The sequence below is a fragment of the Lontra canadensis genome, unplaced genomic scaffold, assembly GCF_010015895.1.
Source record: "Lontra canadensis isolate GAN:19392208 unplaced genomic scaffold, GSC_riverotter_1.0 scaffold60, whole genome shotgun sequence".
In the NCBI taxonomy this organism is placed as follows: Eukaryota; Metazoa; Chordata; class Mammalia; order Carnivora; family Mustelidae; genus Lontra; species Lontra canadensis.
This window is the reverse complement of record NW_022631054.1, coordinates 6,562,551-6,585,998: the sequence shown is the minus strand read 5'-3', so window position 1 is coordinate 6,585,998 and position 23,448 is coordinate 6,562,551. Positions and strand designations below refer to the sequence as shown.

At 53.2% G+C, this 23,448-nt stretch overlaps 1 protein-coding gene across 5 annotated transcripts; it reads left to right on the top strand.

Moving 5' to 3' along the window:
* The first annotated feature begins 8,119 nt into the window (after positions 1–8,119).
* On the top strand, positions 8,120–22,274 carry HEYL (hes related family bHLH transcription factor with YRPW motif like). 5 transcript variants are annotated; one of them, XM_032877371.1, is made up of 5 exons: positions 8,120–8,232; positions 14,577–14,643; positions 15,660–15,743; positions 16,986–17,067; positions 20,383–22,274. In XM_032877371.1, the coding sequence occupies exons 1-5, from the start codon at positions 8,153–8,155 to the stop codon at positions 21,054–21,056; spliced, it is 987 nt and encodes a 328-aa protein (XP_032733262.1). In that variant the 5' UTR covers positions 8,120–8,152; the 3' UTR covers positions 21,057–22,274. The 5 variants fall into 5 exon arrangements, with proteins under 5 accessions (XP_032733262.1, XP_032733263.1, XP_032733264.1 ...); XM_032877372.1 differs by having other exon boundaries at positions 8,150–8,232; positions 14,581–14,643; XM_032877373.1 differs by lacking the exon at positions 8,120–8,232 and adding an exon at positions 13,746–13,777.
* The last annotated feature ends 1,174 nt before the right edge of the window (positions 22,275–23,448 follow it).

The window sequence follows — 23,448 nt, the reverse complement described above, 5'->3', positions numbered from 1 at the left end:
GGGACTTTGGCCTGGCTGCCCTGGGTGGGGGAAAGGAAACAGTGGCTATTTCCTGGGTTTAAGAAATGCCTTGACAGCTGGTAAGGACAAAGCTACTTCCCTTTCCTATTAAGACCAAACCAGTGGGACTAGGGGCTGGGGGCTGGTGGGGGGGGGGTTCCTACCAGGTAGTATCAGGGTGAGCCTAGAGCCATGTCCTGGTTATATTCTGGCACCCGCAAGTTGTGGGTGGGTGCTGTGTCTGGGATCCTGAGAGTGGCCATCATCCCCAGGAAGGACAGCTTCCTTAGAGCCAGTCAGGGGAGGTAAATAGACAGTACAGTATGGGAAGATCAGGCTGCCATAGAGGGAACCATTGGAGTACAAAGAAGCAGTACCAGTGCCCAAGGGAGTCTAGACATGCATCTTGGAAAGGGACTTACGTGCTGGGTTCTGAAGTCTGAGTAGGAGTTTTCCAGATAGAGAAAGGAAAAGGCTTTCAAGATGGACAGACTCAGAAGTATGAGCCTATGTTATGTGTTCTAAAACATGAAACATGGCAGCACTGGGGTGGAGGTCAGGGAAGTGGTGAGAGAGAGAGCTGTCTCTGCATCACGAAGGAACTCCAACAAGGTCAAGATTTTATAGCCTCCATATTACACTTAGGAGGTAGCTGCTAGTCTTATTTCTGTCTTACAGTTGAGGAAACTGAGGCCCTAGAGATGGCAAGGAGCTCTGATAGGAATGCCCTGGGCTGTGTCCAGACCTAGTCAGTCTTGGGAGCAAGAGGCCGAGCCATCCTCTCCTTATTGGGGCGGGGGGGGCTCTCCCTCATCCCCATTCCCCATGGCCATCTAACTTCTGGGAGCATAGTGTCCTCAGTGCCTCCCCTCCCTCTATCCCCAGTGTCCTTGTCCTGCTGACATCATGCACACATGGAAGAGAAATTCGTGGAGATTCCAGAGGCCGGAGTGTGGGAACCGGGACAGATGCCGTTGGCGCTGCCCCAGAGCTGAGACTCCTTTGGAGCCTCAGGCGCTGCCCAGGGGGCTCTGGAATGTCTGAGGCCTCTGGCTTCCTCCGTCACCGGCCACCCCCCAGGGTCTGGGAAAGAAAGAGAGGCACTGATCAACCAGGCCACCGTTTTGGTCCTCGGCAAGCTCTGGGGAGGCTTTGTGCTGCCCGCACACAGGGGCAGGGAATATCCGGGCACCAAGATTGCTGGACCCAGCCAGTCTGCCGTCAGGGACCCCAAACTGGGACCTCTGGACCCCCACTGATGGGGCATGAATCCTGCAGCCCAGGGGCAGAGAAAGGGACCAAATCAATACTGTCCACCACCATCCCTAGAGAAGGAGGTTAGGAGTGTGTGTGTGTGTACATGTGTGTGTGTGTGCCTGTGTGTGTGTGTGCGTGTGTGTGTAGTAGATGGATGAACAGACACAGACAGATGGTCCCACCCCCCACCCCCGCCTGGCCCCAGGGGTAGCTGTGCACAGCCTGTTCCCCACATGTGGCTCTCAGCAGCTGTGCATTCCGTCAGGGACCAGCTGTGGCGGCAGCTGTGGAGGTGGGGAGTGAGCGCTGATAGGTCTCAGGGGACCAGGGGAGGAGGGCAAGGGGAGGACAGGAAGGGCCTGGGATGAGCAGGGGTCAGGGAGGGGGTGAGGCAAGGAGGCTCAGATGGTTCTCAGGGATGGAACAGCAAGCAGGAAAGTGGTGATGGGGACGCTTGACATCTGGGCTGGGAGCTCTGTGGATGTGGGCCTGGGCACAGAGAGCTGCGGGGAGGTCCTAGGCAGGCCCGGCACACCCCGCTGGGTCTTAGAACATCGGTGGACCAACAGGAGTATAAGGAGAAAGACTCTGGGCTGTTGGATATATGGGTCCAAAGCCCAGGGGGAATAAAGGTCTACACTAGAGATATTAATCTGGGAACCATTGGCTTATAGGAGGTAAAACCACAGAAGCAGATGAATCTCCCAGGGAGAGAATGCACAGAGACAGAGGCTTAGCCCAAATGCTAATATTTCCAACTTTCATCCTGAACACCAGGCACTGCTCTATGCCCCTTACCTCATTTAACCCTCACAACCAGCCTATGGAGTGAATAGCTTTGTTATCAGCTTATTTTACAGAGAAGAAAACCAAGGTGCAGAAAGGCCAGACACAAAAGGAGGGGCAAGGCCCTACAGACGGAAGATAGAGTGGCCCCCAGGAGCTCCATCCCTCCCCCCAGGCCCTGGCTCAGGAGAGTGCCCACAAGGACTCCTCCACAGAGCCCCCCAGTACCCCTCTCCATCGCTAGACACTCAGCCAATATTTATCAAACACCTACTAAGTGCCAGACACTGCTAGGCCCTCGGTAGGTGCTAGGGGAGATGATGGTGAGCAGACCTGATCTGGGTCCCGCCTCCAGGACATACAGAGACTAATGGAAATTACTGCAAAACTAGAAATTCCCAACCACCGCCCCGAGCACCTCTGTGCCAGCCATCCTTTCCTTTAGGACCCCTCAGATACCGTTGCTACCCAACAGTCAGAGGCTCAGTGCCTGGCCCAGCAGAGGTATCATGAAACCCAACTATTTAGAGCCTGGGCCGTGTGCATTCAGGAATCTGAGTACCAGCGCCAAGAGGAGGTGGGGTGACCTAGAGTGGGGAACAGACATTGAGCTGAAGCTGAAATCTGCCTCTGAAAATCTCCCTGCTCGCTCAGCTCTGGAGTAGGAGGACAGGGAAAGTGGGGAGAACAGAGGTCCCCTCTCTGCCTCTTTCTGAGCCCCAGAAGGGCTCGCTCTTCTGCCTGCTCTGACCCCCCATCCCCCATCAGCAAGCAAATTCCTCCTGCAGCCCTGTGGGGCGCTTTCATTGACCTGCCTCTTCTTTAAGACTGCTTCTGCCTCCCTCAGACACTTCCCCATCCTGGCCCCTTTCTTGCCTCCTCTGCTCATGCCAAGGCCTCTGTGACCTTGTGACTGCTCGTCTTCCTCTCTGAGTCCCAGGACTGGTGACCAAGCACTTGTCCTTGGTCCTCTCTGGCCGCGACCCCTGGCCCTCCATTCTTCCCTAATTTTCTTCCATCTTCCTGGAGTTTCTCTGGCTGTTGTTCCCCAGGCTTCTACCCTGGGTCTTTTCCCTCTTGCTTTACACTAGCTCCTGTGCCCCACGGCTTCAGCTACCAGTCCCCAATCTCTACTCCAGTCCAGACCTCTCACCGGGTTCTACTCCTGGGTATTCATGGGTCTCAGAAAGAACACGGCGACACTGAACTTCTCCCCTTCTTCTGTGTTCCCCTTGGTGCCCGTCACCTTCATCTCCTCAAGTACCCAGACAGGAATCAAGCATCATTTGGGTTTGTTCCCTCTCTTCCCCCCACAAACCCAATCCCCATTGCGTGGCTGAATGCAGGAGTCTTGTGCTTGGTCTGCCTCACGCTAAGGCAGGACACAGAGATGACCAATGTGGATGGTGCCAGCCTGCCTGGGTAGAATCCCAGCTCAACCACCCACTAGCTGTGTGACCTTGGGGGAGTTACTTAACTTCCCTATGTCTCGGTGAAATGGGACTATAATAGATAGTCATAATAACCTCTATTATAGGATTGTGGTGAGGTTTAAATGAGTTAATAGATGTCAAAATACTTAGTACAGTAAAATGGTGAGTGCAATAGAATTTTGTTATCATCATCACTATTATTTCATTTACTTATGTTATAAATATTTATTTTTATTTATTTATTTATTTTAGATTTTATTTATTTATTTGACAGACAGAGATCACAAGTAGGCAGAGAGGCAGAGCAGGCAGAGAGAGAGGAGGAAGCAGACTCCTCTCTGAGCAGAGAGCCCAATATGGGACTCGATCCCAGGACCCTGGGATCATGACCGGAGCCAAAGGCAGAGGCTATAACCCACTGAGCCACCCAGGTGCCCCTATTTTATTAATATTTTAGAATGCCCACTATGTGCTGGGCACTTTCTTTATCATCTAAAGCTGGGGACATGAAAGGGCATGGTTGTGAACAACAAAAATGACTCCTAACCCCAGGAACTTCAAGATGGAAGCCTTTTTGTAGTAGAAGTCCTTGCTACTGGATCCAGACCCCACTCTTTCCTGTCTTTAAACAAAACAAAAGCAAAAGCAAACAAACGCTGGATTTCACGTCTCCCTCCAGCCATTGTCCTAGCTTACTCTTCTGCCAGCCAGTTTTTATTCGCCGCACACCCACGACGTGCCAGCCACTGTGCTGGGCGCTGGAGAGTCAGCAGGAAACAAAAGGGACAGATCTCTACCCTCGATGAGTTTATCTTCTGGTTGAGGATATGGACAATAAACAAATATATCCACATACATAATATAACGTCAGCGATATTTGTAGATGCAGTAAAAGAAGACGAAGTGAGGGAGGGAACACAGAGTGACCAGGGGATTGGTGGCGATTTTAGATGGGAGGTGGGGAGGGTCCTCTCTGAGGATGGCAGATCTGAGGGACGCCCTGCATGGAGTGAAGTGATCTAGGATCTGGAGGACGAGGGGTCCAGGTAGAGGGAACAGTAAATGTAAAGCCGTGTGATAGCAACAAACGTGAATATTGGTGGAACGGCAAGAAGGCTCTTGCGCTGAGTGAGCAAGGCTGGGACGGGCGCCAGCACTTAGGATGACCCTACACATCTGGAAGCCTTGGGCTGTCCCTCCATATTTACTACTATTGCCTCCTTTCCCCTCTCAAGAGCGCCCCAGCTTTAGATGATAAGTTACATAGTTACCCTAGATAGAGACCATGGTCGGCACTTGGGATTCTGTTCCGAATGTGATGGCAAACCTATGGATAGTTTCGAGCAGTATGGGACATGATCTGACTGACACTTTAAAGGAGCTTGACTGAGGACTTGAAACACCCTTCTGGCTGCTGTAACACCCCACTTGGCTCTCCTCCACCTCCCTGGCTGCTCCCTCTCAGTCTCTTCTGGCAGCTCTCTCCTACTCAACGCCTAGTGTTGGGGTTTCCCTAGGCCAGTGGTTCTCAGCCAGGGGTGCTTTTTCCTCTAGGGGATATTTCCTACAACCCAGGGACATTTTTAAGTGGGGAAGGTGCTAGTGGCACTTAGCGAGTAAAAGGCAGGGATGCTGCTAACCATCCTACAATGCACACACCAGCTCCACACAATAAAGAATTTTCCAGCCCCAGGGACACCTGGGTAGCTCAGTCGGTTAAGCATCTGCTTTCAGCTCAGGTCATGATCTCAGGGTCCTGGGACTGAGTCCCTCCAAGGGCACCCTGCTCAGTGGGGAGTTTGTTTCTCCCTCTGCCCCTCCTCCCACTCAGCACACACTCTCTCTCAAAAATAAATTAGTAAGATCTTAAAAAAAAAAAAAAAAGCCCAACAGCAAAAAAGAATTTTCCAGCCCCAAATGTGCTGAGGTTAAGTAACCCTGCACTAGATTAGCACGATCCAAAAGAAATGTAATGAGAGTTGCATAAATTTTTCTAGTAGCCAAATTTAAAACAAAAACAAAAACAAAAACAACTAGGGGTGCCTGGGTGCCTCAGTCAGTTAAGCATCTGCCTTTGGCTTAGGTCATGACCACAACACTGAGTCCCATATCAGGTTCCCTGCTCAGTGGGGAGTCTGCCTCTCCCTCTGCCCCTCCCTGCCCCCTGCTTGTGCTCACGCTCTCCCACAAAAATAAATAAAATCTTAAAAATAACTAAAAATAAAAGTGAAGTTAAGTTTAATAATTTAGTCCAATATGTGCAAAATATTATCATCTTAACATATTAATCAATAGTAAAGATACAAATGAGATTCTTTCCTTCTTTCCTTTCTTTTCTCTCTCTCTCTTTCAGTTCTGGTATGTACTTCACACTTAATACACACAGCAATTTAGACCAGCCACGTTTCAACTGCCTAGTAGCTACATGTATCTCATGGCTATAGTATTGATGGTGTAGTTCTAGGCTCAGTACTAGATAAGAGAGCCTAATGTTTAAGAACTATACAAGGTAATAAAGCCTAATGGTTTGGTCCTGGAACCCAGTTGTCTTGTTGAATTCCAGCCCTTCCATTTAATTCCCTGTCCATTTTTTAAAGTTTTTTTTTTTTAATTTATTTGAGAGAGAGAGAGAGAGGAGGAGGAAGCAGGCTTCCCACGGAGCAGAGAGCTCGATGTGGGGCTCCATCCCAGGACCCTGGGATCATGACCCAAGCTGAAGGCAAAGGCTTTAACCCACTGAGCCACCCAGGCACCCCCTGTCTATTTCAGGTATAGAGTTACTCTACCTCTCAGGGTCTTCATTTCCTATTTTAAAGTGGGGATGACACAATATTACTACTTTATAGAGCTGTCCAGAATTAAATGAGTTATTATACTTACAAAACAGTTTCAGGTGTAATAAAACTATTTAGCTAGACCCCTCTTCTATTTTCATCCACACTTTCTCTCTGGGTAATCCATCTACACCTGTAATTTTAAGTGCCACCTATTACCTAGTAACTTCCAGATTTAAATATACCTCTTTTCTGAGGTCCAGACCCGCTGTTTCACTGTGCATCCCATTTTGATGACCTGGGGCATCTCACATGAACATGCACACAAAAGAGCCCTTCACCTTCCCCTGCAAATCCACGACACTGCCAGGCCTTGCAGTTGGAGTCCCTACACAGGGGCAGGTACCTCGTGGCATCTCTGATCTCTGCCTTTCCAGGGAATGCCCAGTGCGTGGATCATGCCACTTCTATGTTGGTTGCGATTTCCACTCCACTGGTGTATGCCCACAGAAGGTGTGTGAGCGCTGAGGGCATCTGGGGTAAAAGTCCATAGGTGTGGCTGGGGTGACCACTAGGGCCTTCTGAGAAAGCATTGCATGCAGGCTCTGACTGTTCCTACTACCCTTGTCTCAGAGTGTGTGTGAACGTGTACTTGTCCATGTGTCTGTGGACATGTGTGGAAGGGGGCACAGGGACGTTATTGCCCACTACTGTAATCAAGGGTCCGCAGCAGGTCTGGAAAGTGCAGGTATGCTCGGATGACCAATCCTATTCGCCCAAGCAGAGGGGTGGCTTCCTCTGTGTTCTGGTGGGCCGGTGAAGGAGAGAGACTTCTCTGGGGTCTGATGCACCACATCAAGACACTCCCGTCTCTTCCTCCCTGCCTTCCTTGGAGTCCACCTTGCAGGCTGTTCCCTTTCTGCTTCCTTCTGAGCCTTGGGAGCTCCCCTGAGGTACTGGGCCATAAGGATGGCTGGTGAATCCCTGAGAATCTTCCTTGAGTCTCCCTTCTCAGCTGGAGTCCCTACTGAGTGGACAGTTGGCTCTGGTTGTGTGGGGGGACCCAGGAAGGGAGGCTGAAGAGTACTTCTCCACCTTCTTTTTTGAGGCCCTGCCACAGTTTTGGGAATGGAGACCTCTCCTGGCGCTCTTGGCCTCTCCTAACTGGGAACTGATTCCCAGGGACACCCACCACCCCCACCACCCGGTCCGGTTCTCTTGGCCAGAGCCCGGGTATGGCCACAACTTCAGCCGTCCCTTGTGGGAGATGACAGCCGCCTCTCTCATGCTGGAGCCTCCCTCCCGCCCCGCCCCAACACACACACACATTCCACATGCCTTGGACCCCTATGGGAAAAGCTGCCAGAGGGTTCTTGTCAAGCATCAGGCCACAGCCACCCCCACCAACCTCACCAAACCCGATGTGTCAGACTTCTTCCCAGAACCCCAGGAGGCAAGACCCGACGGGCTCGACCCTTGTAGAAACTGGGGCATCCCAGAGGGGCGCCCCCAGAGACCCGCAGCGCCCCTGGCGAACCAGGGACAGACGAGGACCCCCGGCTTCCCCGGAGGTGGGCCTCCAAGGGCACCTGCCCAAGGCCACCCAGCGCGCCGCGGCCAGGGCGGCGGAGCGGAGCCGGACCTCCCAGCCGTCGGAGGGGGCGGTGACCGCCCGGGGCCTTCCCACGGCTCGGCCTGCGCGTCACCGCGGGGGCGAGGGGGCGCCGGGGCGCCGGGGCTGCGGCGCAGGAGAGGGCCCTGGGAAAGGGCGGCGGGGCCGGGGCGGGGCCGGGGCGGGGCCGAGGCGGGGCCTGGGCGGGGCCGGGGCGGGGCCGGGGCGGGGCCCGACTTCCCGGCCTGGGGCAGGCACCGTCGCGCGGAGACCCAGAGCCTGTGCTCGCCATGAAGCGGCCCAGGGAGCCGAGCGGGTCTGACAGCGAGTCCGACGGACCCATCGACGTGGGCCGCGAGGGCGAGCTGAGGTGAGGGCCCGGATGGGGATACTGGGAGTGCCTGGACGGGTTCAGCGGGCCTTAGGACTATCTCTCCATATGGCCTCAGCAGACGCAGGTGTGGGCGAACGCCCGCAGGTGTGTGTGTTGGGGGGGAGGTGCGAGTGGGGGCACGTGTGCAGCGTGGGCCGTGACACACACGAGTGTCTGGATCCTCTGCACTCTGGGCCATTTCAGGCCCAGGGTGCCGGGATGGAAGTGGAGTTCAGCTCTGGGGTTTCATGTCCAGTTGGTGATAGTCTTTCTGGAGAAGTGCCAGGTTGAAGCTATCGGAGAGGAGTTTTCCCTGAAGATCTTAGGAAACCCTCATCGTTCCACACCCCCGCTGAGTAGGCAGAATAGCCATATTTTCTCTATTCTACACTAGCTTGGGTGCACTTTCCATGTAGTACACAAAAGGCTCACAGGGGGAAGGATCTCCTTCCCTTGAGCAAACTGGACTTTGGAATGAAGGTTTTGGTACCGAAGAAAATAATAGCTGACTTGCCAGTGCAGGGGCCTAGATTCCAATTCCAACACTCTTTCTAATGCACACCCTGCTGCCAATGCTTCTCAGCTCCTGGTAAATATTCTGACTTGCTTCAAACCTGTGGAACGAACTCCACTGGCACCATTCCACTTTCCTCAGTTCTGTGAACAAACTAAGCTTCAGTTTCCTCCTCAGTGGAATGGGTATAAATAACAGATCCGATCCCTGGTTTACCAGGAAAATCAAATAAGATGATGCATGTATGTCACGGGCTTAGCAGAGGGCTTAGCACATAGCAAATGTTTAATTCGTGTCACACACCCAACATGTGATGCCCCAAGCCCTGAAAGAGCAGCAGGAACCGAGTGGGAGTCTGCAGACCCAAACCTGCCACTGACTCACCCTGTGACCTTGGGCCGTTGCTTTCTCTTTCTGAGCCTGTTTCCTCATCCTTAAAATAAAAGGAAGATATAGAGTGGGAAAGGGAGGGGGGCTATCTGATCTCTCCTGACTCATCCAAACCTGACTCTCTAGAACAATTTGAAAGGGGGATTCAGTTCGTCCTTAGGGATGTTTTTGAGTGGATTTCATCATTTCAGTAACTTCAGTTTTCTGAGACCAGGAGATCCTACCTCAGTCACCAATCCTAGTAAAATGTCACCAGTTTCCAAGTATTTATAGCTTATAACAGGACATAGGGCAATAGATATCCCCCTTGAATCCTGTACATTAATTGGGTTTGGGGGTATATAATATAATTTCCTATGCTACTTATTAGCATTCTTAAACTGTTTAGCAGAAATTGCTATCTAGAGAAGCAATTCTCTGAGTCTGGGCCTGCTAGGAGCAGGGGATGGGCCCAGCACCATGTGGTGGTAGTGGAGGGGGTTCTCAAATTCAATGTCATTGGGTCTTCATGAATCAGAGGCATGAAATTGATGCCAGAGAGCTGGCTCTGTCTTCCAAGAATTTGCATTTTGGCCGGTGACCTGCCAGGTCACACAAAGACCATGGACAGAATGGAAAATGGAAGGAGAGACAGACTGTGGGCTGTGAGGGCACCCAAGCAGGGAGAGGTCACTTATACACAGAGGGATCATGGAGGGCTTCTTGAAGGTGGTGGCATTGGGGCAATGGCATAAAGGATCAGTGGGCAGATTTTTCCTATACGGCATTTTGTCTTTTTAGTCAGAGCCTTTTTAGTTAGAAACTGTCTAGATTCTTAAAGGAGCAGACCCTCTCAGAGTAGAGAAAGCAGTTGGACATCTGGCAGAGGCTGACTTATAGACCCCTCTTTGTAGCACTCACCAAAGGGCCCTCCCCCCAGCAGACATCAATGCTTCAATTCAGGGTGTGCTGAACGATGCCTGCTGTGGCCCAGACCCTGAGCTGGGCGTGGGGGGCCCAGATGTATCCTGCTAAGCCTCTGCCCTCGGGGAACTCTCAGAGAAGAAGAGCTTCATGTACAAAGAAAGCCAGATAAACAGTGGCAAGGGCCACAAGACTGGGGCAGCCAGCCTCCCCGGGGTCAGAGGCAGGGCGCAAATCCCCCACACTTGAAGATGTGAGAATAAGAAATAGGGTGTATTCCATTGTTACTGCCTGGTGGTGGCATCTTGTCCCATATGAGAAAATCACCCACAGATCTCCTATCTGAACCCAGCAGTCCCCATCCCCCAACTCCACTGACACATGCTGGGTCCCAACGGAGAGTATAGCTTCTCGATCCCCTCCCCCTCTGTGAACATTCAGTGAACACCTGTCATATATCAGGCACTGGGTCGGGGCCTGTGGATCTTTCTTACATGATTTAAGGCACATGGTGGCCTTTGATGTCAGACCTGAGTTTGATTCTCACCACCATTAACATGGGCATTTCTGGACTTCAGATTTTCTCCCTTACAACACAGGGAAGCTAATACCTACCTCACAGGGGGGGCCTTTGATGAGGTAATGTTCCTAAACTGCACAGCTCCCTGATTTAGCCCAAGGTAACTTCCAACAAATGCTGCTCTAGAAGGGGTCACCATTCAATTGGAAGGTGCCATGTTCACAAGGCAGCTTGGCCTAATGAAAAGATCAGGAGCCTGATGATTTGCTGGGCATGATTCTTTTTTTTTTTATTTTTTTTATTTATTTATTTGACAGACAGAGATCACAAGTAGGCAGAGAGGCAGGCAGAGGGAGAGGAGGAAGCAGGCTCCCGGCTGAGCAGAGAGCCCATGTGGGGCTCCATCCCAGGGCCCTGGGATCATGACCTGAGCTGAAGGCAGAGGCTTTAACCCACTGAGCCACCCAGGCACCCCGCTGGGCATGATTCTTAACTCTTTGTGTCTCTGTCACTCCATCTATCAAATGATTATTTTTCCTAATGTGAAATAGCCCCAGTAAGATTTAATTCACAGGGCCGTTGTGCAATAAAGGAGACAAGTGAAGGTGGAAGTACTGTCTAGAACAAGGAGTACTGGCTATGGGACACACATGGTGGAGGAGGGGGTGGCAATATGGGGTGCACTGGGAAGAGCACTGGATTAAAAGCCAGGAGACTTGGCTCCAGTTCTGGAATTTCCTCTAATTTGCTGTGTGGCCTGGAACAGACCCTTCCCCTCTCAGATTTGCAAGTGGGCTCAGTGCTCCTGAAAACCCTTCACTGGGGATATCATGATTCTGCCTTTGGTTAATGCAAAATGAGTGGAGTCATCTATCTGTAAGGGTTTGGGGGGGAGTGCCCCAGGGGGCCTGAGGGTGAGTGCTGAGGGCAGTCGGGACTGGCAGCCAGACCACCTAGAATGCTGCTCCCCCCGCAACCCCACCCCGAGAGACCTCCCCAGAAATCTGGCTAGGGACCACTCAAGGTCCCTGGAGTAGATCTTGGTGGTCGGCATATCTTCTCTGGGTCCGTGAAAATCTGCCTTATTTTCAGACTGTCAGACAAGAAGCTCTCACACCTCCCCCCAGTGTCAGGGCCAGATCACAGCCTGGAAGTGAGCTCTGGTTGAGCTCTTGGGAGCTTTAAGGATAAGGGGACTGGAGGGCTATTCAGACAGACAGGAAATAGGAATTAAGAGGGAAAACAATGCTGATTTTGGAGCCAGAAGACATGGATTCCCATGCTGGCTTTGCTCTTTAGCAGCTGCGTAGGCTGGGCAAGCTGCCTTTGGTCTCCAAGCCTCAGCATCCTCATCTGTAAAATGGGGCTTTTGGTAGGCTCAAAGGAGGGAAATATACGTAGTGATGCCAATAAAACTGTGAAGTGAGGTTTGCCTGTGAGATATGGGAGTCAGGGAAGGGGATAATACTACAGAGAATGAGTGACCAGGAGAGTGGATAAAGGGATTGCAGAGCTATTGTGTCCTACAAGGGGCGTGCCAGCCTCCGACAGATGGTCCCTGAGGAGGGATCAGGCTGAGGGGCAGTGACGTGCACAGTGCTAACCCAATACCCCTAGGGACTCCTTATCCAGTCTGGGTGGGGCAGACAAAGGTCATGTTTTAGTATCCCTTGGCTCTTGGGTCTTGTCCTGAGCATAGCTTTGTAAACAAGCTGCCCTACAGATCTCAGGATCTGGCCATCTGAGCCCTGGACCTAACTTGCTGGGCCATTCCTCCCAGGAGCTTACCAGCCTCTCTCATCCAGATGTTTGGAAGGAGATGCCCTTTTCCAGATGTAGCTGGACAAAGCCAGGGACATAGCAGGGGGATTTGATCACTGTTGATGTGGATTCTCCTGCAACCTTCTTTCTTTGAACACTTGATGAAAATGATCTAGCCTCTCATGCCAAGAGGATAGTTACATGGGCTGGGACCCTCCTGGTGAGCCACATAGGCCCCCATTCCACAAAGGCCTGGGAGGTAGCATTTATCGTGTCACTTCTCTGCTCCCCGGTGATGCCAAAGATGGGGGCAGGAGGAGGGAGTGCAACCATGGGCTCTGCTGTGCTCCAAGCACTTGCTGGGTACGGGGGCTGCAATGGTGAATGAGACAGACACGGTTTGTGACCTCAGGGAGCCTACGCACTTGCTGGAGAGATAGACATTAATCAAATAATCATATACATAAAAAACAACAAATGGGCATCCGTGCTGTGAATGCAGGATGATAGGAGAGGGTAGATCAGGGGGTATCTAATGGGAGGAGGGATGGCAAAAAAGGCTCTCCCTGGAAGGTGGCATTTGTGTTGAGATCTGAACAGTGGTAGAAGGTACTAGGCAAAGAGGCTGAGGCTTGGGGGTGGGGAGACAGGGAGCACCAGAGAACTCTAGGCTAGGGGAACAGTATGTTCCGCCAAAGGAAGGAGTAGAGCGTTCACAGGCTGCAGCACACAGAGCAAAGGAGGGTTGAGTCTAGGAGGTGACAAGAGCCAGCTGGGCCACCTGGAAGATGACAGCCTTGATCCTAAAAGCATTGGGAAGGCCCTGAGGAGTTTTAAGAGAGTGACAAAATCAGATGTGTATTTAAATGATCACTAGGTTTGTTTGTAGGGGATCAAAGGGGTGCAAAGGGACCCAGCAATAGACTCTTGCAGCAGTCCAGGTGACAGATGACAGATTTTTGTCCTCTGAGCAGGAGTGGAAATAAGTAGGACAGAGGAGAGATGTATCTCACACGGAACGGGCATTTTTGGATGAGGTGGGTGAGGACAGAAGAGGAATCAAAGGTAGTGGTGGCCAGGTGGCCTCACAGAGCTGGGAGATGGGGTGCCTTTGCTGAGATGGGGGCCCTGGGGAAGACAGGGGTGGTGGTGGAGCAGAGGCAAGCTCACAGGTACATGCTCAGATATTTGGCATTTTGCATTTGGAAATGGCAGGGGAGTCCCCTTGTCTATAGTTATTTGTTGATAGGGCATCTCCCCCTGGGAGCTGAGTGTCTGGACAGCTGGGGCCTGGCTGACTGTGTCCAGTCTAGCCCTGGACCTGAATGGGACCTCCGGGGTGTTGGCCAAATGAATGGCCCTCTGTGCAAACCCGAGAATCCCCTGTGTTCCGGGAGAGCCTCTGAAGCAGGAAACCGTTAGCGGGGCGAGCTGTTGGGCTGGAGAAGATTTCGGTCAGTCGCGGCAGGAAAGCCGTCCCCCCCCCGGGGGGGGGCGTTGCTGAACCTCTTCCCGGCAATGGGGACTCCCCAGGGTGCGAGCAAACATCCATTCTGTGCCAGGCCTGCGGAGGGGCGACCCGACGCGATGCAGGGTTGCAGCCTTCGGGGGAGGCCGGGGCAGCGTCCCGAGAGTCCGAGGGGGCCTGTGACCCAGATGCCGCCTCCCCCTCGCCCCGGCCGCGCTGCGTGGGAGGAGGCGGCAGCTGCTGGCGGGGCGGAGGGCGGGCGGCGGGCGGCGGGCGCGCCCGGCCCGTGGGAAGCGGCGGCATCTGCTCTTTCCACGCTCTTCCCAGCGGCTCCCTCTGAAACCCAACCCGCCGGCTCGGCCCCGCCGCCGCCGCTGCCGCCGCCGCCCGTGCCCTCGCCCGCCCCGCCCGGGATCGGGTTGCAGGAGCGCGGCTGCCGGCTGCGGTTCCCCGACGCCCGCGGCGATGGGCAGGGGGCAAGGCCGAGCGGATAGGGCCCAGAGCCCAGCGCCCCCCCCCCCCCCCCGCCCCACAACCTCCACCTCAACCGTCGCGCGACCCTGGGGCGAAACCCAGCGCAGGGGCGACTTGGCTGGGGAGCAATGGGCCACCACCCACGCCTGCCCTGCGCTGCCTCCCAGCCTGGGAGTCTTCGGCCGCCGGGGAGACCACGACCAGTCCCGGAGGGGCAGTGCCCGCCCACATCCCTGGCTCCTTCGAGTTCAGCCCGGGTCAGGGAGATGGTCCCCCAGCACTGAAAAATCAGCCTTTCTCTTCTTCTGCAGCCAGATGGCCAGGCCGCTGTCCACCCCCAGCCCTTCGCAGATGCAAGCCAGGAAGAAACGCAGAGGGGTGAGTGTCTGTCTGGGCAGAGTTGCCCTGAGTCCCCAGGGCCTGGCCAGGAGAACCCAGCTCAGAAACATCACCCCCATCCAGACTGCCTAAGGGGCAACCCTGGCTCTGCCAGGAGCTAGCAGAGAGACTTTGGGAAAGCCCCCTAACCTCTCCCTGTCTCATTTCTTCAGCTGTGTAACTGGACCAGTGAGAGTGCCTACCTCAGAGGGCTATTTTGAAGATTAAATGAATTAATGTAATACACTCAGGACACCTGACACGCAGTTAGGCCTTACTGTTTATTCCAGCCTCCCCCTCTCCTGTCCAAGACCAGAACTTTCATTTCCTCTCAGGGTGCTGGGTGGGGGAACAGAAGAAGGTGGCTCCCTGGCTGGCTCTCTGCCACCTCATCCCAGCCCCCACCCTCTTATGCCCCCAGGATGCAGCTGTGCTTCTGCCCTGGGCGTCCAAAGACCGGGAATGGGGCAAAGACCAGCCCTGCCACTCACTTAGGCCAACCACTTCCTTCCAGCCCTCATCTTTATCTGTAAAATGGGGGTCATAATGTCTGCCCTGCTCTCAGTATTCAGCTACCAGTAGGGGGAGGAGAGAATGAGGTTGTGTGAATGAGAGGCCTTCCCAGCTGGAAGCAATGCCTGTTCACCACCCAGCAACTGAAGGGGTAAGCTTGGCCAGCCGAAGCCCTCCGGGGCCTGCTGCGGGGCTGTGGCTGATGTCCCTGCTCTGATGGGTCAGTATCCTGCTGTGCCTGTGGTTGAGCATTTTGAACATCACCCCTGCAGACCGTGACAAGAGAGAGATTGGAGTTCCACTCCCAGCTTTGCACTGCTTCGCTGTGTGACCTTAAGCAAGTCACTGCCCCTCTCTGAGCCTCAGTTTCCATCCCCCTTAAGTAAGAACAAATTTCCCTCCCTCACAGAAGTATTGTAAGGGAAGATATGAGTCAGTGTCCCTCAAAGCACGTTGGAAATCGGCAAAGTGCTGGTGAGTAAATTCCTGTCATTGTGTTTTAGATCATAGAGAAACGGCGCCGAGACCGCATCAACAGCAGCCTTTCTGAGTTGCGACGCTTGGTCCCCACCGCCTTTGAGAAACAGGTATGTGATATTCCTGTTGGTGCCAGAGGAAACCCCACGCAGGTGGCACGTCGTACTGATTGGCAACAGCTCCTTGACGTTCTGCTGCCTCGTTTGCTGATACCTGTCACCTGCTGGTATCAGCCAGGGAGAAAGGGGATGGAAATTTATATTGACTCTGGTGTCTCCGATGTTGGGGCTTTCTTTCCATCACCCCTTGACAGGAATCCTCAAAATGATCCTAAAGGGTAGAGATGATTATGCCCATTGCACAGATAAGGAAACCGAGGCACAGAGAGGTGAAGTACCTTGCACTTGGTCACACAACTAGGAAGTGGCAGAAAAGAACTGGGCCACTGAACTGTGTGCCTCTAGAGCGCCCTCACCCTCTGCACTGCTGACAGTTCCAGAGCTGTTTGAAAGCGGAGCAGGCTGCTTGGCGTGTGAGCCCCCTGCCACTGCCCGTGTGCGGTAGGAGGGTGGTAGTGGGAAGGGAGTCAGATGGAGAAATCAATCAGACAGTCTCAAAGGTTCTCCATCCTGTGTTCCAAGGCTCGGTCATGGGTCATGTGACTTCCTTTATGCTGGTGAGAACAAGTCAGTCTTTCCAGAGGTGTTTGCTGAAATTTTCACGGGCCCAGCCATGACCTAGACCTGGTCCCTGCCCTCAGGAGTTCACTGGGAGAGTCTGACCCTCAGGTTTCCCTTGGGAGACCAGGGGATGCTGGAGGCATAGCAAACATTGTTCAGGAGAAAGAACAGGGGACGAGGAGGTGCTGTGGGGCTAAGAGGGTGAGCTAGATCTTGGTCATGACGAATGTAAAGTTGGATTCCCAGGAAAGCTGGTCTAGGAGGCCAGTCGGTACATGGGAGTGGGATTCTACAGATGATGCGCCAAGCCATGGAGCTTGACGAGACCTTCGGGGAGAATGTGCAAGCGAGAAAAGGGAGCCAGTGCCCACTGGGGAACAGCCCCATTTTAAGGGAACAGGCAGAGCAAGGTAGAAGAAGCCAGAAAAAGTCAAGGGAAGGAGGGCTTTTGGGAAGGATGCTCAGCAGTGCAGGGGTGCACGTGGACTGAAACGGGAACAGAAGAGAATCTGTTTGTTCTAGAAACCTTGGCCAAAGCAGAAGGCTGCCTGCAGGCTGTGGTGGAGTGGGAGGAAGACGGGGACATAGAGCCGGTGAGGGCTGATGATACCACAGGGAGGGGAGCGAGAGGTCAGCGGGAGGCCTTCACACTTCTGTCTTCTGTGCACACAGGGCTCCTCCAAGCTGGAGAAGGCTGAGGTCCTGCAGATGACAGTGGACCACTTGAAAATGCTCCATGCCACTGGTGGGACAGGTACCCATGCTCTTCTCTCCGGGGACTCATTCATGAAACATGTATCTGGGGGCTAGGCCCTGCAGATCCATTGGTGAGCAGAGTAGACATGGTCCCTGGCCTCAAGGAGCTCACGGTCTGTGGTGGGGCTGGAGCAGGTCCAGGGGCAGCAGTCACAAAGCCTGGCTCTCTCCTTTCATCATTGTCCTCTCTGCTGTCAGCATCCCCATTGGTCCCCACCTTGTCCTCAACTCTGCTCCTTCCAGCCTTAGCCCTTGGAGGAGCTCATCTACACAGACTGTCCCTACAGGTTCCCCACCTTAACCCCCACCCTCCTTAAACCTTAGCCTGAATGAACTCATTCTCACTGGGATCCCGGTTGAAACCCTGGGAGGGGCTGTCTGAGATGTTTACCCACAGCTGTTTACTGGTGTGCCTTGTGGGCTAATGCTGGGGTCCTATGGTGTCCTTAGCAGCACTGGGACCATAGGTCATGCTCACAGTTGAAGATCCGTCGTGGGATTATAGTAGAACCCAAATGTAACTCGTGCTGTTATTTTGGGCTGGTCCATTACTGTGAAGTCGTGGAACTGTGGCTTTAAAAAGACTTCTGGACAAATGGAAATTCTGTCTGCCTGAAGTCTTGCTGTGTATTTTGGCGATTTCACAATTGAGAAATCTTGAAAGCTCCACAGACCTGGGCCACAAAAACCTAAGTCCTAAAACTTTAACTTGACCACCTTTGGAGGGGTCATTCACATTTCGAGTGACCCAGCCTGGTGCTTCTCCAGCTTCAGTGAGCCACAGTACCATCCGGGGGCAGACAGCCACGGGGCACACCCCAGAGACGCTGAGCCAGGAGGCCTGGCCTGGAGGTTAGGAATTTGCATGTTTAGCAAACACGCCCGATGACCCTGATGCAGGTGGTCACTTTGAGAACTTCTGCCAAAGGAATGCATGGCTAACAGCGAAAACTTCTGATTCTAATCAACCAGTTGAGGAGAGCTCTCCAGCTACATTTATGGGTATCCAATTCAAAGAAAAATAGTGACTAATATTTTGGCCAGCATTTTATCGTTTCAAAATGCTTTTACCAATATTATCTCATTTGATTCTCACAAGAATCTCGAGGCTAGGGGTTGTTGGCATCCCCCTTCTCTGGCCAAGGGCTAACGGAGGACAGGACTGGCTTAGAGCCCTGGCTTTGGGTTAGAATCCTGAATCGAATTGATTCAAATCCCATGAATTGTGAATTTGGCTCTATTACTTGCTAGCTTCATGACCTTTGACAGTGATTTAACTTCTCTGCGCCTCAGTGGTCTCATCTCTAGAACAGGAATGATAGGATTTTCCTGAGGATTAAATCAGATAATGGGAATTGAGTGCTTTATAAGAACTCAGAATATGTTAGCTGAAGAAGAACAGCAAATGCAGAAACTGAAGGGACTTATTCAAAATCACATAGCTAAGTATACAGCCAAGGAAGGTCTTGCCCTCAAGGAGGCCTGACTCCAAACACGGTCTCCTGCAGAGCTGCCACTCTGTGGGAGCCTCAGCCATGAACCGAGGACCAGATGTTTGCAGCCAGAGTCATGAGGCCAGTGCTCATTGAGGCTGGTCTGTCTTTGCACGGAGGATGGTTAAGAGAAGGGCAGGTAGAAAGGCAGTGAGATGGGACGCCTGGGTGGCTCAGTTGGTTGGACGACTGCTTTCGGCTCAGGTCATGATCTTGGAGTCCCGGGATCGAGTCCCGCATTGGGCTCCCAGCTCCACGGGGAGTCTGCTTCTCCCTCTGACCTTCTCCTCGCTCATGCTCTCTCTCACTGCCTCTCTTTCAAATAAATAGATAAAGTCTTTAAAAAAAAAAAAAAAAAGGAAAGAAAGGCAGTGAGAACTGAATACCTCCATGGCCAGGCCACCTGGTCAGACCTCACTGAAACCAGTCAGACTGAGTGAGGATCCCAGCCTGGTGGTGGCGACCACTGAGGACCAGAGTCAGGTCCTGCTTTCCTGACCACCCTGTAGGGCGAGGGCACAAACTCACATGCCTCCAAGGGCCAGGCCAGTCATATGCAGTTGAGCCCTGAACACAGGTTTGAATAGTGCAGGTCTACTTACATGCAGAGTTTTTACACTAAGTGGAAACATTTTGGGAGATTTGCAACCATTTGGGAAAAAAAAAATGGCACACATACCACATAGGCTCGAAATACTGAAAAAATTAAGAGAAAGTTAGGTGTGTCATGAATGCATAAAGTAAACAAAGATACAAGTCTGTTTTATCACTTACTACCATAATATATACACACATTTATTACTGAAGTTAAAATTTAGCGGAACTTCCTCATACAAACCCTTTCAGACCATACACAGTGCCATTTGCAGCACAGAGAGATGTAGATGTAAAGATGCGGTGGAAATGTAAATGTATCAAGTTAACTGTGGTGTGTACATACTATACTCCAGGAATAATTTCCTAGCTGCCTCCTGTTACTCTTGCAATGAATTCACGTGTTGCCAAGTATCTGCTTAAGACCTCACGTGGCACTAATCATCGTGCCTGAGCTGTCGTCTCTCCAGACTGCTATCACAGTAAAAAGTGATCTTTGGTGGTTCTTACTACTAGTAGTTTTGTGGGGAGTCAAAAGTTTACTCAGGTGTTCAACTGTGCTGGGGGAGGATCGATGCCCCTAACCCCTGTGTTGTTTGAGGATCAAGTGTAAATGAGGGCTAACTTTGAAGTCAGGGACGATTTCTGTCCACCGTTGCATTTAATTCCACCTGCACGACCCTGTGCGACAAGTATTACTCTATGTCCATTTTACAGCTGAGGAAACTGAGGCTTAGAGAGATTAAGAGACACATCCACGATCAAGCCACTAGTTAAGTGGCAGAGCTGGTATTTGAACTCAGCTCTCCTGGCCTCCAGAGACCTCAGGTAAAGGTATGACACTATACTGCCTTCTCTGAGGAGTCCCCCACTGACCCGTCCTGAAGGCTGCGGTCGCCACCTCCCATGCGTGCAGGCCTTTCACACCTGGCAAGTATTCACTTAAATGACATTATCCTGGTCACCATATTTCTTCTCTGCGTTCATCATAAATGTCGACGAAAATGATACTCCATGATTTATCATGCTTCCTAGTTCAGTGACCTTATTGGATCCTCACAGTTCATCCCCTCTACCCCACATAGGGGTGATTATTCCCACTTTACCGAGGTGGAGACGGGGTCTCAAAGGAGTGAGGTGGCAGGCGCAAGGTCACACAGGCCTGACCCCAGGATCTGCACTTGGCCCTTGCCTGACCCACACCCTCACCACACCTCACTTTGCAGGATTCTTTGATGCCCGAGCCTTGGCAGTGGACTTCCGCAGCATCGGTTTTCGGGAGTGCCTCACCGAGGTCATCAGGTACCTGGGGGTCCTGGAAGGGCCAAGCAGCCGTGCAGACCCCGTCCGGATTCGTCTTCTCTCGCACCTCAACAGCTATGCAGCCGAGATGGAGCCTTCTCCCACGCCCGCTGGTCCCCTGGCCTTCCCTGCCTGGCCCTGGTCCTTCTTCCATAGTTGTCCAGGGCTGTCAGCCCCGAGCAACCAGCTCACTATCTTGGGAAGAGTGCCCGGTCCCATCCTGCCCAGCGCCCCCTCTCTCGCTTACCCCCTCCAGGCCCTCCGAACCGCTCCTGTGCGCAGAGCCACTGGCACCATCCTACCAGCCCGCAGGAATTTGCTGCCCAGTCGAGGGGCATCTTCCATGCGGAGGGCCCGTCCCTTGGAGAGACCAGCTGCTCCCCTGCCTGTAGCCCCCGGCATCAGGGCTGCCAGGAGCAGCCACACGACACCCCTCCTACGATCTTCTTCCCCTATACCTCCTGGCATTGTGGGGTCCCCTGCTTATGTGGCTGTTCCTGCCCCCAGGCCCTCTTCCCCAGGGGCAGCTGGGAGGCCAGCAGGAGCTGGGCCCTGCCACTCCTGGGTCTCTGAAATCACTGAAATCGGGGCTTTCTGAGCTGGCTTCTCCCCAGGAGCGAGGAGGGTTCTTTTTCTAGGAGCTCTAAAAACAGTGCTGTCTTCTGCCCTGCTTCCTGACCTGGCTCCTGTCTGTGATGGCAATTTCCCTCACCCATCAGAGGCCCCTTCCTCCTTTGGCCCACCTCCCCTCCTCACTACCCATCCCAGCTTGTCGACCCAGCTCTCCTGGAGCTGTTCTGATCTCAGAGGCCTGGTCTCATTTCTTACCTGGGACAAATAAGTCCTGGGAGGGCCCCAACAAGCTGTGCCCAGACCCTTTCCTGCCCCGGCACACAGAGAGCAGCAGGCATGAATCTAAGGTCTGGGAACAAAGCTTGACCCTAAAAGACATAACAGCCTCAGGCTGGCTGCTTGTCTAGAGAGTTCAGAATCCAGCTTGTGCAGTGACTGGTTCAGCCTTCCCAGGACCCCAGGACTAGGACATAGTGTCTGCCTCACTTCCGGAGACAGTAACAGAGCAGGGGCCACAAAGTGGTCTCTGGGGAACCCCCGTCTGCCCCTGTCCACCCCACTGCAGTGGGCCACAGGACAGGAACCCCTGTCCACCACAGCCAAAGCCTGGGGGTTAGGGGCCCAGCACGGCCTGCTCGGGTGTTCTGCCCCACTGCAGACCCCTCCCCTCCGGCTAAGCCACAGTTCCCTGCATAGAGACTGGGAGGTTTCTGGGCAGCAGTAAGACTCCAAAACAGGGGGTCCTTACCAGCAGGCCTGGGACAGCACCCCCAGACAAGAGCCGGGTTTGAGTGGAGAACACAGCTCCCTGCCTCTCACACCGTCACCATCTTCCAGATGCCTGTTCCCTGTTGGGTGCACAGTGTGGAGGGTCACGTTCCCATGTGATGGCGCCCCAAGAGGAGCCCTCTTGGGATTCAGCACCAGACGTTTGTGCTGCCTGGTTTGCATCCGGCTCGCAGAGCCCAGACTGTGGGACAGCCAAGGGCTGTCAAGCTGGACAAAAATAACTGCAAGGAGGGACGAGAGGAAGGACAGTCAGAGGCAGTTAGGCCCTTCAAGGTCACACGGTGGGTCAAGGGCCTGAGATCCTGTTCACCCAGGATACCATGCAGCTGGCTCTGCTCAGAGGCCGTTTCATGACCCAGCTCCAGCCCTGGCCACTTGTCCTCTAGCAGAGGGAGCAAATGGCCTGGCCCCCATTCCCAGTGGAACAGCAGAGATCAGAAAAGATCGGGAAAGACCCCAGAATGACGTTCAGCTGGACCCGTGTTGCCAGACCTTTGTTGAAATGTATAGCCGCGTCTGTGCTTGCTGGCAGATATCTGCTTCCCTTGAGGGCTCCCAAATGCCCTCCTGCCCCGTGTGGCTTTCCCCCAGGACCCTGCGCTGATCCATGCCAGGCTGACCAGAGGCTACAGCGTCCTCTGGCCAGCAATTCCTTGGTGCTTACTTGCGCTGGTTGGTAAATACTTCTTTCGAATGTCACCCCTGGGAAGATTCTTTCACTCCCGCCCTTTGATGGGATTACCCTCCCCAGAGACTAAATTGAGGAGATCCTTGGGCTCAGACATAGAATTTGCTAAAACCCCGGTGAAAGGGCCCTTTTGAGAAATGGGACAGAGGGCAGAGATCATTTAAATGACCCAGAAATCTCTTTTGAAAACGCGAATTCCTCCAAGAGGCATTAAGAGCTAACATATTCGGTGTTCGTTCAGATTTCTGTGCTTCTGGATGCGTCTGAGACGTGCAGCCTCAGGGAGCGAGGGCAGAATCTCAGGGAGTGGGTCACCAGCCAGGAGGGCTCCTAAGGGAAACAGAGAGGGAGGGCAGGGCAAGTCAGCAGGCTCCCAGGAGTTGGGAGAGGGGGCAGGGGGACTCCAGAAGCAGAAGGCAGAGCCCGACTTCACCTTTGTCACAGAAGGTGGGAAGAATGGCTGCTGTTCCTAATCTTTCTCCATCCCCCCACCCCACCGCGGAGCTCTCCCTGCTCCCAGGATACCAGGTCTGGGCTCCAGTCCCGCAGTTTTGGCAACTTCATAACCTGAGAAGATGGGGAACCCATTCCCACATTTCCAGGACCCAGTTGCAGAAGAATCTGTTGACACCATTGAATGACTTGGAAACGGCCCAGAACTTTCAGCATCTGAGTTGATCTTGGGTTCATTTTCCCCAAGAGATGGCGGGTGGGAAAGGTGACTATGTATTCGTTTTTGTGGTTGAGGACTTGTATCTTCTGTTTCTATTCCCAAGCCTTTCTGGCATCCCCGACTCCTACCCCCTTGCTGGGGCTGTAGCAGGCATCCAATAAAGTTGTTTCAGTTCTTCTAAAAACCTCTGCAAGATTCTACTTCTTGAGATCTCTGGAGTCCATCCACTTCTCTCTGAGCCCACGGCTATCTGCCTGATCTGGCCAC